Here is a 16265-nt window from a genome sequence, read left to right on the forward strand (position 1 = left end):
GACTGCCGGGGCTGTGTGGTGGAGGGGAAGGCCTGCTCTAGTGGCTAGAGCTGCCAGGTGGCAGGGGGGCCCGGGGCCTGTTGTGGTGGCTCAGGCCGGGAATGGGACCTGGCAGGGGGCAGGGTCTGCTTTGGTGGCTGGGAACGGGACATGCTGCATGGCGGGGAGTGGGGAAACCTTGCTCCAATGGCCAGAAACGTGTCCATGAGTGTTAATAAATTGGGTGCCACGGTGACACACATCCAAACCAGCGCACGTGACCTCAATATTTGTGCACAAGCCAAAACTCACTCTGCTTATGGTTGGAAAATCTTAGAGGAAACACTGGTGCGGGGTCTCAGTGGAGGGGTGAGTGAGCAGAATGAAGGTGTGGGGGTCTCGGCAGAGCGGTGAGTGAGGCAGCTTCCCCTCCCCCCGCCCCGGCGGTGCAGCCCTTCCCCTCCCCCCCACCCTGCGGCATAGCCCCCCAGGGCGTGTAGTAGGAGCCCAAGCTGGAGCAGCCCATGCCCAGAGGGGATCTTGCTGAGGCTGGCCATAGCAAGCGGCTGAGGACAGAGGCAGGCAGCAGCAGCATGTGGATGCTGATGATGTGATGACATCATTCTGTTGTCTGGCAGGACATTTTTTTATAGAGAGAGAGATTAGGAACAAAAAGAAACCTGACAATGATATTATCCTTGACTAGATGGAAATGGTTGGATTAGCAATAGTGTGGTAAATGCAGAAGTGTTCAGTACATGTTTTCTCCCCATGTACAGAAGAGAAATATAATATAGTCTCCTCAAATGTTTATAACCCTTTTTGCATTCCACCAGCATCTCTGGAAAATATTAAACAGAAGCAACTAAAGTTGACATTTTAAAATCAGCAGATCCAGATAACTTGCATCTAGGTGTCTTAAAACAGCTGCAGCTCACTGGTTGTTAATGTTGATTTTCAAAAAATCATGGAGCTCTGTGGAAATTCCAGAAGAGTATAAGAAATCTATTTTTTTGCCAATTTTAAAAAGGGTAAAGGAGATGATCCATGTGATCATAGCTCTGTCAGCCTGACATGCATCCCAAGGAAGACAATGGAGCAGCTGACATAACACTTGATTATTAAAGAACTAACAGAGAATAATGTAATGTCATTAATACAAGTCTACAGATGTTTCTGTAGAGTAGATCCTGTCAGCCTAATTTAATATTTTTATGAGATTGCAAGTTTGGTTAATAAAAATAATAATTTTCATGTAATAGACTTCTGTACAAAACTAGACATATCAAATTAATACGACACACATTAAATGGATTAAAAACTGTCTACCTAATAGATCTCAAAATATAATTTAAATAGGGAATCATCAAATGGGCATGTTTTCAGTAGCGTCTCTCAGGGATCAATTCTTGGCCTTGTGTTATTTAATATTTTTATCACTAACCTGGAAGAAAATATAAAATTATCACTGATAAAATTTGCAGGTGACACTCAAATTGAAGGAGTGGTAAATAATGAAGAGGACAGGTCATTGAATCAGAGTGATCTGGATCACTTTGGAAACTGGGCACAAGCAAGCAAAATGCATTTTCATATGGCTAAAAACATATACATCTAGGAACAAAGAATATAGGTCAGGCTTAAAGGATGGTGGATTCTTTCCCGGGAAGCAGTGACTCTGGGAAAGATTTGGGGGATGTGGTGGATAATCAACTAAACGTGAGCATCTATTTTAATGCTCTGGCCAAAAGAGCTGATGTGATCCTATGATGCATAAAGAGGAGAATTTGGAGAGATTATTTTATCTCTGTATTAGGCATTGGTGCAACTCTTTTTGGAATACTGTGCCTATTCCTGGTGCCTGAAGGATATTGATGAATTGGAGACAGTTCAGAGAAAAGCTGTAATAATTACTAAAGGATTAAAAAGCATGGCTTATAGTGATAGACTGAAAGGGTTCAATCTATTTAATTTAAGAAAGAGAAAATTAAGGGGTTACTTGAAGAGCGTCTGTAAATATCTGCTTGGGGAGCAAGTATTTAATAATGAGGTCTTCAGACTAGCAGAAAAAGGCCTAGCATGATCCAGTGGTTGGAAGTTGAAGCTAGACAAATTCAAATGAGAAATAAGGCATACATTGATAATAGTGAGAATAATTACCCATTGGAACAATTTAGCATGAGTTTTGGTAGGTTCTTCTTTAGTGACAAGTTTTGAATCAAGGGACGGATTTTTTTCTAAAAGCTCTGCTCGAGAAATTATTTTGGGGGAAATTCTATAGCTTATGTTATACAAGAGGTCAGAGTAGATGATCACAATGGAATTTAGATGCCTAAGCTGTGTTTGTGTGTTTTTTAACTGAGAATGAATTAAGCACCTGCCTTACTTAATGCAAAATGAGAAGAAGAGATGGTGATTGATGCCCATATTTATAACTTTCCTCCCAGTGGTTAGAAATTTACTTGGCATGTGGAAGGCCCTGGGTTGAATTTTCCTCTGCCTGAGGTGAGAGAGGATTTGAACAAGGTCTCTCACATGACTCAGGAGAGTGTGCTAACCACTGAGCTCTGAGATGTTTTGTTAAAGCTGTTCTGCTTTGGATAAATAATCACCGGAGCAGGGAGACTAGTACCTGGGTCTCCAAACACTCTGGGGGATGCCATAAGCATCAGGCATTAGAGTCTTATTCTTTCTCTTTCTACCTCATATGCAATACTCTGATTATTTATCCAAAAGTGGAAGAGCTTCAACAGGAGTGATTGAGGGAGGAGTACTTGCTCTTGGGTTTAGGCACCCAAGTACTTTGGTGGATCCTGGTCACACATCACTCATGAGAATAACTAGACTACGTATTACTGACAAGAGCTTCTTTAAAAAAAAAAAAAGCTCTTTTGCCCTAAAAGCACAGGCTTTTGGGATAATGTTTTACCTGTCAACATCTGTCTTCTGAAGCTATCCATTTTCACAAGGATAATTGGAAAGGGCATTCTGACTTCTGGCTTCAAGTTTTCCTTGCAGTAGTTAAGAAAATGGGTCAGTTACTCCCCTCTAGTGAGTTCTATTTTAAGTCTGTTAATAAAAGCCAAATATCTTGCATGCTAAAATTATTTTCATAAACTAAATCAAGGAATATGGAAGCCAATTGGCATATTTTGATAACATTATGTGTATTTCCATATCTTCATCTATTTTTCAAGATACATTTTTCTTATGACTGTCACATTGTGGGAGATTTTATTATCATATGTGGGTGGTCTAGTACATATGGTGAAGAAGAAATGTAAATTTATGTGTATACTTGGAATAACTGTGCTGGTACAATTAACTAGTTTCACAAAGAATCAAAAGAGCATCAGTATAACAATTAATATATATTTTCTTGGATATATTTAAATCAGTCTTTCCTAGATTAAGTTTCTGTGATGATAGTGTCTTTTGATACTTGACCCTTATTGTATTTGCTAGTACTTCATTGGGGAGAATTATGTTATACATGGTACCAGTATCAGCTTTTCATTTCATCCTACTGTTTTCAGCCATTTGAGAGCAACTGTGTGTACAATAAATTTCAACAATACCCACATAAACTAAATAGTGCTAGACCCATACCAAACATTTAGTTTATCAGGTTTAGATAATTAATTCCATCCTAGTATTAATAGCTTTACTCTTTATATACATTTATAAAGTGCCTAGCACTATTGTATCTATTACAGAGTTTAGACATTGACATTAAGAGGAACCACCATTACACAAATTTTTTCTTTCTCTCCTCTTTTCTGTTATGTGGGATAGTTTGCTAATATTTTGTACAGATTTTAGGCTGACGTATCACCTGATTTATGAGAAACTGTTTTGAAATTATTATAATGCTGATTCTTTAGCTAGAAAACTCTTGCTGAACAATATTTGTCTTACCAATATTTGGGAGTGCTGAATGTATTTTCTTTCTAACTAAATAATTTGGGAAATGACAGAAACCTGTATTTAAGAATACCATACATATAGAGTAATGAATTACTTCCTTTCTAACTATTGTTTAAATTACTATGTAATTTATTATTTATTGATACAGCCCACTCTAGGAAACAGTCATGGAATAACTATTGAACACAGAAAGATTTGTGCATTCCTTTTCATCTTCATATTGTCTCCATCACTGTCCATAATGTACTACAACTAATGTGGTATTTACAGTGGATGTTTGATCAAGCTGGGTTACCTAATCCTTTCTGGGATCTGTGGGAAATGGAAATGAAACCTTATGGAGTGTCAGAGTTGACAACATTCTATGCAATGTGGAGGTGCAATGAAATGCACAAGTATTTCCCTTTACCTTTTTATATCTTTAAAAGTTTCAGTGAGGTAGCCATGTTAGTCTGTAACTGAAAAAACTTAATAAACAACAAATAGTCCTGCAGAGTCTAACAGAAAATGTAGATGGTATCATGAGCTTTTGCGGGCACAACCCACTTCTTCAGATGAATGGAGTAAAGGAGTTCAGGTTGCAAATAAATAGCAGAGAAAGGGCATGGGGAGGGAATGAAAAGGAAAAAAATGGGAAAAAAATATTGTCATCAAATTGTCATCAAATTCTTCAAGATAGGTCCAACAAAGAAAACAACAGAACACAACTTGTCATTACAGGCAGTCCCTGGGTTACGTACAAGATAGGGACTGTAGGTTTGTTCTTAAATTGAATCTGTATGTAAGTCGGAACTGGCGTCCAGATTCAGCCGCTGCTGAAACTTATCAGTTTCAACAGCGGCTGAATCTGGACGCCAGTTCTGACTTACATACAGATTCAACTTAAGAACCCCAGGCATCCCCAAGTCAGCTGCTGCTGAAACTGATCAGCGGCTGATTCCAGGAAGCCTGGGGCAGGGGCTTCCTGTAGTCAGCCACTGGTCAGTTTCAGCAGCGGCTGACTTGGGGACGCCTGGGGCAGAACAGCTGGGGTGCTGCCCGGTTGGTCCTGTAGCGCCCAGAGCGGCGCTACGGGACCAACCGGCAGCGCCCCAGCTGCTGTACCACAGATGTCCGGAGCAAAGCCACGGAGCACGGGGGCAGCGGGACAGCCCAGATGCGCCGTGGCTGTCCTGCTGCCCTCGGGCTCCGTGGCTTTGCTCTGCTTTGCTCCCCGTCCCCCTGGTCTGCAGACCAGGGGGACGGGGACCAAAGCTGCGGAACACGCGGGCAGCGGACAGCCCAGACGCGTCTGGGCTGTCCGCTGCCCGCGTGCTCCGCAGCTTTGCTCTGCTTTGCCCCCCGTCCCCCTGGTCTGCAGACCAGGGGGAGTGGGGGGGGCAAAGCAGAGCCACGCCTCGGAGCGTGCTGCCAGCTGACAGCCCAGACGCGTCTGGGCTGTCAGCTGACCGCGCGCTCCGCGGCTTGGCTCTGCTTGGCTCTGCTTTGCCCCCCCCCTCCCCCTGGTCTGCAGACCAGGGGGATGGGGGGGGGGGCAAAACAGAGCCAAGCCACGGAGCGCGCGATCAGCTGACAGTGGGGCAAAGCAGAGCCAAGCAGAGCCAAGCTGCGGAGCGCGTGGGCAGCGAACAGCCTTGTCCGCTGCCCACGTGTTCCGCCGCTTTGCTTCCTCTCCCTGGTCTGCTGGAGACCAGGGAGAGGAACGGCCCCGTTCGTAACTGCGGATCCGACATAAGTTGGATCCGCGTAACTCGGGGACTGCCTGTACCTACAGCCCTCAACTTAAGCCCCCTCCAGTGCATTATCAGCAATTTACAACCTATCCTAGAAATTGACCCCTCACTCTCACAAGCCTTGGGGGACAGATATTCAAAAAAGTAACACACACAGACCTGTTGGAGAACATTTTAACTTGACCGAACGCTCATTAATGGATCTCAAAGTTACCATATTAGTACAAGTCAATTTCAAATCCAGCTTGAAAGAGAGGCTGCAGAACTTGATATCATTTACAAGTTTGACACCTGCAGTAGAGGTTTAAACCTTAATTGGATGACTCGCTATATTCCACATCCTAATGACATAAAAAACCAAGCACCGGGTACTTAAGAATTCTTAGAACCCACTCTATAAGCTTCATTTAGCACGGACATTCTAATTGAAAGAACAAGTTAAAAATTACTTAGACAAGTTACATGTCTGCAAGTCACCAAGGCCTGATGAAATGCATCCTAGAACACTCAGGGAGCTGATAGAGGAGGTATCTGAGCCTTTAGCTATCATCTTTGAAAAATCATGGAAGCCAGGAGAGATTCCAGAAGACTGGAAAAGGGCAAATATAGTGCCTATTCATAAAAGAGGAAATAAGAAGAACCCAGGAAACTACAGACCTGTCAGATTAACTTCTGTGCCAGGAAAGATAATGAGGCAAGTAATTAAGTAATTAATCTGCAAACATCTGGAAGAAAATAAGGTGATAGGTTACAGCCAACATGGATTTGTAAAGAACAAATCATGCCAAACCAATCCGATAGCTTTCTTTGATATGATAACAAGTCTTGTGAAGCGGTGGACGTGGTATATACTTAGACTTTAGTAAGGAGGCATTTGACACAATCTCACATGACCTTCTTATCAATAAACTAGGCAAATACAACCTGGTGGGTGCATAACTGGCTGGATAATTGTTCTCAGAGAATAGTTATTAATGGTTCACAATCATGCAGGAAGGGAATAACAAGTGGGGTTCCGCAGGGGTCTGTTTTGGGGCCGGTTCTGTTCAATATCTTCTTCAACATTTTGATGATGGCATAGAGAGTACAATTATTAAGTTTGCAGATGATACGAACGTGGGAGGGATTGCAAGTGCTTGGAGGACAGGGTTGAAATTCAAAATGATCTGGACAAATTGGAGAAATGGTCTGAGGTAAACAGGATGAAGTTTAATAAGGACAAATGCAAAGTACTCCACTTAGGAAGGAACAATCAGTTTCACACATACAGAGTGGGAAGTGATTATCTAGGAAGGAGTACTGCTGAAAGTGATGTAGGAGTCATAGTAGACGACAAATTAAACATGGGTCAACAGTGTGACACGGTTGCAAAAAAAGCTAACACGATTCTGGTATGCATTAATAGGGATGTTGTGAGCAAGACACGAGAAGTCATTCTTCTGCTCTACTCTGAGCTGATTAAGCCTCAATTGGGTATTGTGTCCAGTTCTGGACACCACATTTCAAGAAAGATGTGGAGAAATTGGAGAAGATCCATAGAAGAGCATCAAAAGTGATTAAAGGTCTAGAAAACATGACCTATGAGGGAAGACTGAAAGAACTGGTTTAGAAAAGAGAAGACTAAGAAGGGACATGATAGCAGTTTTCAAGTATCTAAAAGGGTGTTACAAGGAGGAGGGAGAAACATTGTTCTCTTTGGCCTCTGAGGATAGGACAAGAAGCAATGGGCTTAAATTGCAGCAAGGGAAATTGAGGTTGAGTGTCAGGAAAAACTTCCTGCCTATCAGGGTGGATAAACACTGGAATAAATTGCCCAGTGGTGTTGTGGAATCTCCATCTCTGGAGATATTGAAGAGCAGGTTAGACAAATACCTGTGAGGAATGATCTAGACAGTGCTTGGTCCTGCCATGAGGGCAGGAGACTGGACTAAATGACCTCTCAAGGTCTCTTCCAGTTCTAGTGTTCTATGATTCACAATATTTTTTCCCATTTTTGCTTCTCTTTCCCTCACCATCCCCTTTCTTTCTCTATTTATTTGCAAGAAGTTGGTTGTGTCCATAAAAGCTCATGATACCATCTATATTTTTTGTTATTCTCTAAGGTGCTGCAGGACTATTCGTTGTTTAAGTTTCTTTCATATTTGTACTTTAAGATTGTTTGTGAATGGGATGTTTCCTAACACAGCCGTAACTATCTAAACATACTTTTGTTTTCTAATATGGATCCCATTTAATTCTAGTCATCTAAGCATATTCCAAAATAAAGGTGAATAATGTAGTAAAATGTGCCAAACTCAGATAATTGATCAAACGTGTAGGCTTTTGCTTGCAGACAGTCTCTTCCGTTTGGGTATTGTAGCCAGGGACTGAGTGGTTAGTGCTCTCTGGCACCACATTTTCAAGCACTCAAGTCAGTGTCTGCCACTAATTTGATGTGGCTATGGGCAGGTCATTTAGTTTCTCTCATTTTTATATTTTAAGATTGTCGTGTTGTTTTCTTGTCCTACCATTGATTTTTGAGAGATAATGTTTGTGAAGCATTTTAATCATATAAAAGATGTCATAGCAATGGTTTGCTGAAATTCTTGACATTTATAATTTGAAACTGGTTCTGTTAAATATGTAAAATAGTTTAAGGTTCTGCACTTCCAAAGAGTTAGCCTATCAATTTTTGTGGTTTTACAAGCACATTTTCCTGCTAACGTGTGAAAGTTCCATACTAACGTGGAAAACTGAGGATAATGGATCAGTGAAACTGTCTGTGCATGCAGTGCTGTGAAATGCACAAAACTTAATTAGAAAGAGAAATATTTTTATTCTTCCATTTCAGTTATACTGTTGTAGGTGTTACTTATGATAATTAAAACAATGTTTAAACAGATAGCAATTTTAAGCTTTGACATACTGCCACAGATATATTAAGACTGTGGTGAAATCTAGTGGACAAACCATTTGAATTTCATTTCTGACCAGTCAGCCTTAATATAAATAACAATAACAGTAAGTTCATACACCAGATTCTGAGATACTAAATGTAAGCAAAGATATATAGCAGTTGCCTACAAAGTTCTTACTGTAGTAGGATGTTTTAATAAATGTAGTGCAAATGAGAACAAAAGTGATAAAAATGTGGATATTGCATGTAAGTTTTGTGGAAAACATTTTCAGTAATCTGGGGAAACGTCAGAAGTTATAGTACAAGAGTAAAGATATTTTAATATTAGGGAGTTGGAAGGTGAAATGGAATCACAAGTGAAGATTTTAATTAATATGATACTTTACTATAGAAAATAGTTCAATAGATTGATGGTACATTGCACTATTTAAGCTTTAAATGGCCCAATTGTCTGAATAACTGAGTATTCTGCACTCCCCCCTGAGTTAATGAGAGTTGAGACACTCATCGCCTTGTAAGATAGAGCCCACAGTTAAATAAATTGTATATGTATTGTTATTATACACATATGAAACACATGATTGCTTTCTTTCTGCTGTAGAGTTAAAAGGCCTAAAGGTGCACATAAATTTTTCTCTGGACCAGCCAAAGGGAGGCCTTCATTTTGTGGTGCCCAATATAGAAGGTAGCATGGCAGAGAGAGGGGCTCATGTCTTTTCTTGTGGATATCAAAATTCTACAAGGTAAGAATCTTAATCCTCAAATGTTATATTGCATAACAGATCTTGAGTATCTAACAGAATCTCAACATATTGGAAATATTTGTAATAATTCCTCTGTTTTCCAATTTAGTTTCTTATGGAAAATGTCCGTTGTTTAATCTCAGACTTCTGTTTGGAGTGAATTCAACAGACAGAGTCTGGCACAAAATGAACCACTGGAGATTTCTAAAGTCTACATGGCATAATTTAATGAGAAACAGTAGCAAAGAAGCTTCCACTGCTGGCAAACTTGTGTGAAGTTGGTGTACAGTGAGAGCTGTAGAGTGGGGGTGCTAGCATGCCAAATATCAAAGTATTTAGAAATATATATAGCCTGCAATTGGAGAGGAAAAAGTTGTCATAAAAAAGAAAAGTATGTAGTGTTTTCTTATTATTTTCTTTTTAACATCTTAATCTTTTTTCTAGATTTTGGTTTCCTTGTGTTGATTCATACTCTGAATTGTGCACATGGAAACTAGAATATACAGTAGATGCTGCAATGGTGGCTGTCTCAAATGGAGATTTGGTGGAAACAGTGTATACCCATGATATGAGAAAGAAGACCTTTCATTACATGCTGACTATTCCAACTGCAGCTTCTAACATCTCTCTCGCTATAGGACCCTTTGAAATCCTTGTTGATCCATATATGCATGAGGTAATAATCTTCAGAGGACTCTGCTTTTTAGAGAACTAGTTTATTTTAATGCCTTCAGCTAGATCCAGCTAGTATCAGTCCAGGAAAGATATGCAACTAATATACCAGTCTCTGTTAGTAAAATTATGGGTTGATACTGATCTAAAGGTACCTTTTATAAATCCTGGTAATGTTTTGTATCTCTGAAATAAAATCCTAGGTAGAAGTCAGGGAATTAGATTAATTGGAATTGGTAAAAGGATACTTTTTCAAATAAGTTTAGATAGAAGTCAGTGCTCATAGTGATTAAAAGTTGTTGCCACTTAGTTCAGTGGCTTATGTGAACAACTAAATTGGTAGCAAGATTCTCTGTCAAGGTGGCCTGTTGTGTTGTCCATGTCCACAAAATGAGTATTTATTATTATAATCCTACCTATATTCTCAGAGAGATTGAAGATGAGCTAGGCAGACAAATTGAGCTAGGTAGAAAACTACCTTTTCACCCCAGGAAATGGCCCATATATGTCCCTCTTGGTTGAAGTTCAAGCATGGGAGGGATATTGTTGGCATACCTATACTATTGGTGTCTATGCTGTATTTGATCTATGGAAAAACTGAAAACTTTAATCTCCAATGCTGAGAGCCTGATAACTTTCACAGGATTAAATTAATTAAAAAAAAATATGGTGGGAAATGTAATATCTAGTATAAAAATCAGTGGAAATGATCTGAAAAATCCAGTGACAAAGCAACAGAAATGGCATTTCTGCAGTGTTTTAATGGCTTCTTGGCTATTAATGACATTGATCCAAAGACTCTCCTGACTGGTGGAACACCACAGAGATCAATGGAATTGTCATAATTCTGATCCGTTATTACCAGTTGCACAATAACCTTTGGGGAAATAACAATAACAAAAAGTAGTTAGTAGGATGAGGCTATAATATGGTTGAAACTAAATAATAATAGCAACATTCAATGAAATAGCTACTGTCCAATATAAAATCATGCATTATTTCATAAAGGAAGATAGTGTTCAACAAAGTGCCTGATGGATTTTTAAAAAATCCTTAGAATGGTAGACATCAGTAGGAAGGCATACTTTGGAAAGTTTCCTAACTTCCTGATCCAAAATAGTTTCTATGCATTGACCTATAGTGCACATTGGTGAATGGGTTAACTTTTCAAGTTTAGTACTGCATACCTGTGTAGCTTGACTCATTATACCCACGTTTCTCAAACTGTGGGTCTTGACCCCCCGGGAGGGTTGCAGCAACTTAGAGGGGGGTCGCGAGCAACTTAGAAGAGGGTCTCAGTATCACAATGTTTGAGAACCGCTGCATTATATGATAATTTTTTAGCAAATTATTTTTCTGTTGCACTTCTGATAGTTAAGATAGGCATCACAGTGACCTTTTCTTCTATGATACTTGTTACAACAAATGTAAAAGTGCTAGTTGTTGGTTACAGTCCTGTGGCTTCAACACTGTTTTTTGTTTGATTTTTATTTTGCTTTAAATGTTATATAATGTTAAAATTTAATATTTAAATATTGTTAAGTTTCTCATTAAATTAATTTTGTTTTGTTTTTAGGTGACTCATTTCTGTTTACCACAGCTTCTCCCATTACTGAAACACACCACGTCATACCTTCATGAGGTCTTTGAATTCTATGAAGAGATTCTTACTTGTCGCTACCCTTACTCTTGTTTCAAGACAGTTTTTGTAGATGAAGCATATGTTGAAGTAGCTGCTTATGCTTCCATGAGTATTTTTAGGTTAGTATTTATAATAGGGATGTTAAAATATGTTTATTTAGGTAAACTTGTAACCTCTGAGAACTTCAGCAGTTACATGTTTACATGTAATGGTGGAGGCAGAGGTAACACTGCAGTGAATCAGGCAGCTCCATAGGAGCTAGTACGTGCAGGGAACCAGTTTAAAAGCTGGCTTCCGGCTGCACTTGCACTTCCTGCACTGCTGCCCCTAATACAAATGTAGCAGCACAGGCCAGAGGAGTGGGGGGACAGCTGTGTGTAACCATGCATGTTAACCAGGTGAGTCCAGCCCCATCGGTTAACCATGCAATTGTTTACACTTTCACATCCCTAATTTAGAACACTTATATGTCTAAAAATGTGTGTTGATAGATAACCCACAGACAAAACACCCCTTTTCTGGTGATGAGAAGATTAGGGCCAAAAGTTTCTAAGTTGGGTGCCTAAAGTTAGGTACTTCAGGGGTTGATTTCAAAGGTGTGGATTGTCCACATCCCATAGTGACCTCATAGCCTGACTTTAAGCACCCAGGTATGAAAATATTTGCCTTTGTCCACATTGCTGTCTTTTAAAGTAAGTTTCTAGTTTCCTACTTTTTTGCAAAGATATTTATATTTAAAATAGCAAATCAAAACCCAGCATTTGCAATGCTGCATTTTCCTTTCTGCAAGCAGAATTGCTCTCTTACAGAAGTTTGACAATTTTTTATTTGTCTTTTTCTTCGGTTGCAAAAAGGTGTCTTGTATCCATAGAGTTTCCCCAGGTAATACATAAAAACCAAGCTAGCATCATTTCTGCATTTGGGACAGAAACATTGAAATGTTAACCGTTGTATGTGAAAACAACTAGAGATCTTTAGGTTACTGAAGAGGTCTGGTTTTAGGTTATTTAGAAGACGCAAAAGACAAAGTAAGTTCTGCTTGCTAAAAGAGTAAAAGATTCCGAAATTAAAGTACCACATCTCATATTTTGTTCTGGTTGTGTTTCCTTCTCTTGTAGATTGTTCTTATGTTCTTTTTTGTTTTCGTCTAGCACAAACCTCTTACATAGTGCAATGATTATAGATGAGACTCCACTGACAAGGAGATACTTAGCTCAGGCTCTGGCTCAGCAGTTTTTTGGCTGTTTTATATCCAGAATGTCCTGGTGAGTAGCATAAAACAGTAGTGCATACAAAATGATAATAGGATATTTTGGAAGTATAATTTGCATTTTACCCTAATAGTAGCTGAAACAGTATTCTTAGAAGAAATAATACAAATGATTATGTTACTGTGATCAATGCAGTGAATAAGAATTCAAGATAAATTATTTGTTTTCCTGCTGAAAGAAAAATTAAAGGGAAGACATTGTTCCCACCTGGTCCTAATTTATGTGGTAATTACTGAATAAGATAGGGCACAAAGCGAGTAAAAGAATTACCGGTAAATCAGAAGATCAGAATCTGATTTTAGAGGTTAAGTGATAAAAACGTGTACAATTTTTTTTTTTATTGTGAAAAAATGATGACTGAAGGGTCCTAACTAGGCTTTTGAGACCTGTAGCTGTTGGACCTATGCAGGCTGATTATCAGAGCTGTGAGTTCTGGTTCTGGAATAGGTTAATCTGTTCAGAAGAAAATTTATACCGCACAGTGATATGGTAGACAGTGGTTCCGGGTATTTAGAAATGCACAGAGTAGGCTAATCTCACATTATAATTGGCCTTTAATTAAAGGTACCCAACACTTTCCATTAAGATTTTTTTTTAAGAAAGTTTTTTTATAAAGTCCAACCTTAACTATTTGGGTTTAAAATTTCCATGTTGGATGTCTGCCTGAGGTTGAATTTCTTTTTTAAATTTTTAAGAAAAATAGCTTAGATATTTCTGAAAACAAGATAGGAGAAAAATACTTTTTATCCCACATTTAAAAGAAAACTTAACTGTTTTATTGAGATGATCTAGAGTCTGTGTGTTTTGGAACAAAGACTTGAAATTAGGGATATAAATGCCCATTAAAATAGTTAACCAGTTTAAATGAAAATTTTAATTGGTTAACTGTGGAGGGCTGGTGTACAGTGCCTGGGGTCCCCCGCAGCTGAACTTCTTCAGCCCAGCCCTCGATGGACAGGGGGCTGCTCTGGCCGGCCAGGGCCTTGCTGCACTGTGAGTGAGGAGTTGTTCTGGCCGGCCAGGGCTCCGCCTTGCCATGGTCAGGGGGCTGATACCCCAGCCAGCCCTCAGGTTAACCAGTAAGTATGAAGGCTAATGCTTACCCGGTAACCTTTTACATCACTAATTGAAATGAGACCGAAAGATTGCCTTTGTTTGAGCATGAGCCTTTTGCTATTCCTGTGAAAATTTACCAAAATGTAAATATATAAGCCTTCAAAAAATTATACTATGCAAATATTGTAAGAGTTTGGCAGATATAGTTTCTGCAGATTCTACCTACATTAAAGCTGCAGGAGCTGATCATGATCCCTACAATTGTTGCTTCCAGATACTACTCCTTGGCACTAGATCTTATGGCACAGAGATTCTTCTGTGCTGTCAGTATTGCCACCTGCTGTCCCCAGGCAGTGTGGAGGAGGAAGCAGCCTGACTGGATTTCAGAATGAACAAGAGGGGACTTGTGGAGTGGGAGAACTAGTAGATTGCAACAACAAGCCTGGTGAGGGTGCCTGGGAGCTGACAGGGGTGAAGGAGAAGTTTAGGAGCAAGGAGAATGGGATTGTCTTGGCACATTTACTAGGATGGGAAATGCCTTACCTTCATAACTACAACACAACTCATCAAAAATGTCTTGCGTTTTTTTCTTTTCTTACCCATCTGTCCATCAGCCTGTTAACATTCAAATAAAGTCTTGTCTATGCTGTATATTTCAGTCATCAGTGGCTTGCCAGTGTTTTAATCCACCAGTGCAAACTCCTAGTATAGACTAGACAATGCTATTCTGAACTATTTGCTCTGATTATCTTAGCTGTGCTGGAGACTCGACTGGTCATGAATAACTTCAATAGGGGCAAAATTCTGGTATAGATAAGGCCTTTTTGGCTTTCTCCCACTCACATCTTTGCACCTTTTATGCCACACTTGTCCTTGGAATTTGTTGCTATTGTTCACCAAACATCTTCTTTCTGCAGATTCATATCCCTCCTCAGAACATGCTTCTCAAAGGCATCTAACCATGAGATGGTTGGGATGGCAAAACTAAAAATATGCTTTAGGAATTGTTTTAAGAAAGTACTGTATGGTCTGTATTATGTAGGAAAACTGTTATCATGATGGTCCCTTTTGGCGTTGGAATCTGAATCAATAAATATATTTTGACTTCAATATTGATGAGATATTCTGCTGAGTAGGAACTGTTTCTTTCATATTTGTACATACTTGTGATTATTTTTCAGCAGTCTTTTCTGTACATGATGCTATCTAAAACTCATCCATCACATTAAAATAGCTTTCAAGCAGTAAAAGCTGTTTAGACCAATATTGATTTTTATGCTTTAGTAAGTATTCTTATCTTCATTACTGTTACAGCTAAACAAAATTTTATATTTTAATCTGAGCTTCTGTTGTAAAAGAAATTTACGGTTTTAACTGGCTCATTGATTTCACGAATCCTGTCCAGGTACAAAATTGATTCACAGGATATCAGGCTCATATTGACTTATTATATAACCAGCTGAAACATGTACATCAGTGAAACATGAAGCATGAGCTGCTCCTTGCTAATTCAAAATACCCTGCATATGAAGGCAAAATTCATCATGGTTCTTTCCCCCCCCTTATTGCAGGTCAGATGAGTGGGTGTTGAAGGGAATCTCTGGCTATATTTATGGCCTTTGGATGAAAAAAACCTTTGGTGTTAATGAATATCGCCACTGGATTAAGGAGGTAATGAGATGGCAGGTTTGTTATTGTAAAGCATGCATACATTTTAATATAACTATAAGGTAAGCTAGAAATCAATACAGTTTTGCATTACAATTTAAAGGGACATAGTCCACTTAAATCATACTTCTCAAAGACCACTTATCTTCTGTTGTTACAAGTGTTAATGAAAGAAATCTAGAAACAACATTTTTCTTAATCTTTTACTTTGTGCACAGTCAATGTCATTGCTTCCCCTTTATAGTCAGTTTCTTCTGCTTTTTTTAGTCTTTTTCCCATTAACAAGGGAGAAAAGGAAAATATAATTTTTAAACCTGAGATATTACTTGAATCTGCTTCATCTTTCTGTGGTGTTAGAACTGCCATTGGATCTCTCTTTGAACTATGGAAGTAACCCAATAGGGGCTCAAGTAACTTTTTACATAGCATCATTTTTCAAAAAGTGTCTATTATTATTTTAGGGCTAAATCATAAAGGAACTTACGCATGGCAGTGCTGAGTGTTGTGTTTAACTTTTAGGTGCCTAGAAAATTACTAATAGAGAGGTAGCAATGTTAGTCTGATCTTGCTAAAACAAAAGGAAAAATTATGTAGCACTTTAAAGACTAACAAGATGGTTTAATAGGTGGGTCTGGTCCATGAAAGCTCATCACCTATTAAACCATCTTGTTAGTCTTT

At 39.0% G+C, this 16265-nt stretch overlaps 1 protein-coding gene across 2 annotated transcripts in view; it reads left to right on the forward strand.

Moving 5' to 3' along the window:
* Nucleotides 1-16265, forward strand: part of TAF2 (TATA-box binding protein associated factor 2) — a 113729-nt gene that overhangs the window by 17730 nt on the left and 79734 nt on the right. For both annotated transcript variants that reach the window (XM_014577326.4, XM_014577327.4), the window contains 5 exons: nt 9137-9278; nt 9723-9954; nt 11527-11711; nt 12744-12857; nt 15491-15590. In XM_014577326.4, coding sequence (XP_014432812.1) covers nt 9137-9278; nt 9723-9954; nt 11527-11711; nt 12744-12857; nt 15491-15590 — 773 coding nt within the window. The remainder of the gene's footprint in view (nt 1-9136; nt 9279-9722; nt 9955-11526; nt 11712-12743; nt 12858-15490; nt 15591-16265) is intronic.

This window comes from Pelodiscus sinensis, chromosome 2, assembly GCF_052426305.1.
Source record: "Pelodiscus sinensis isolate ZL-2025 chromosome 2, ASM5242630v1, whole genome shotgun sequence".
In the NCBI taxonomy this organism is placed as follows: Eukaryota; Metazoa; Chordata; order Testudines; family Trionychidae; genus Pelodiscus; species Pelodiscus sinensis.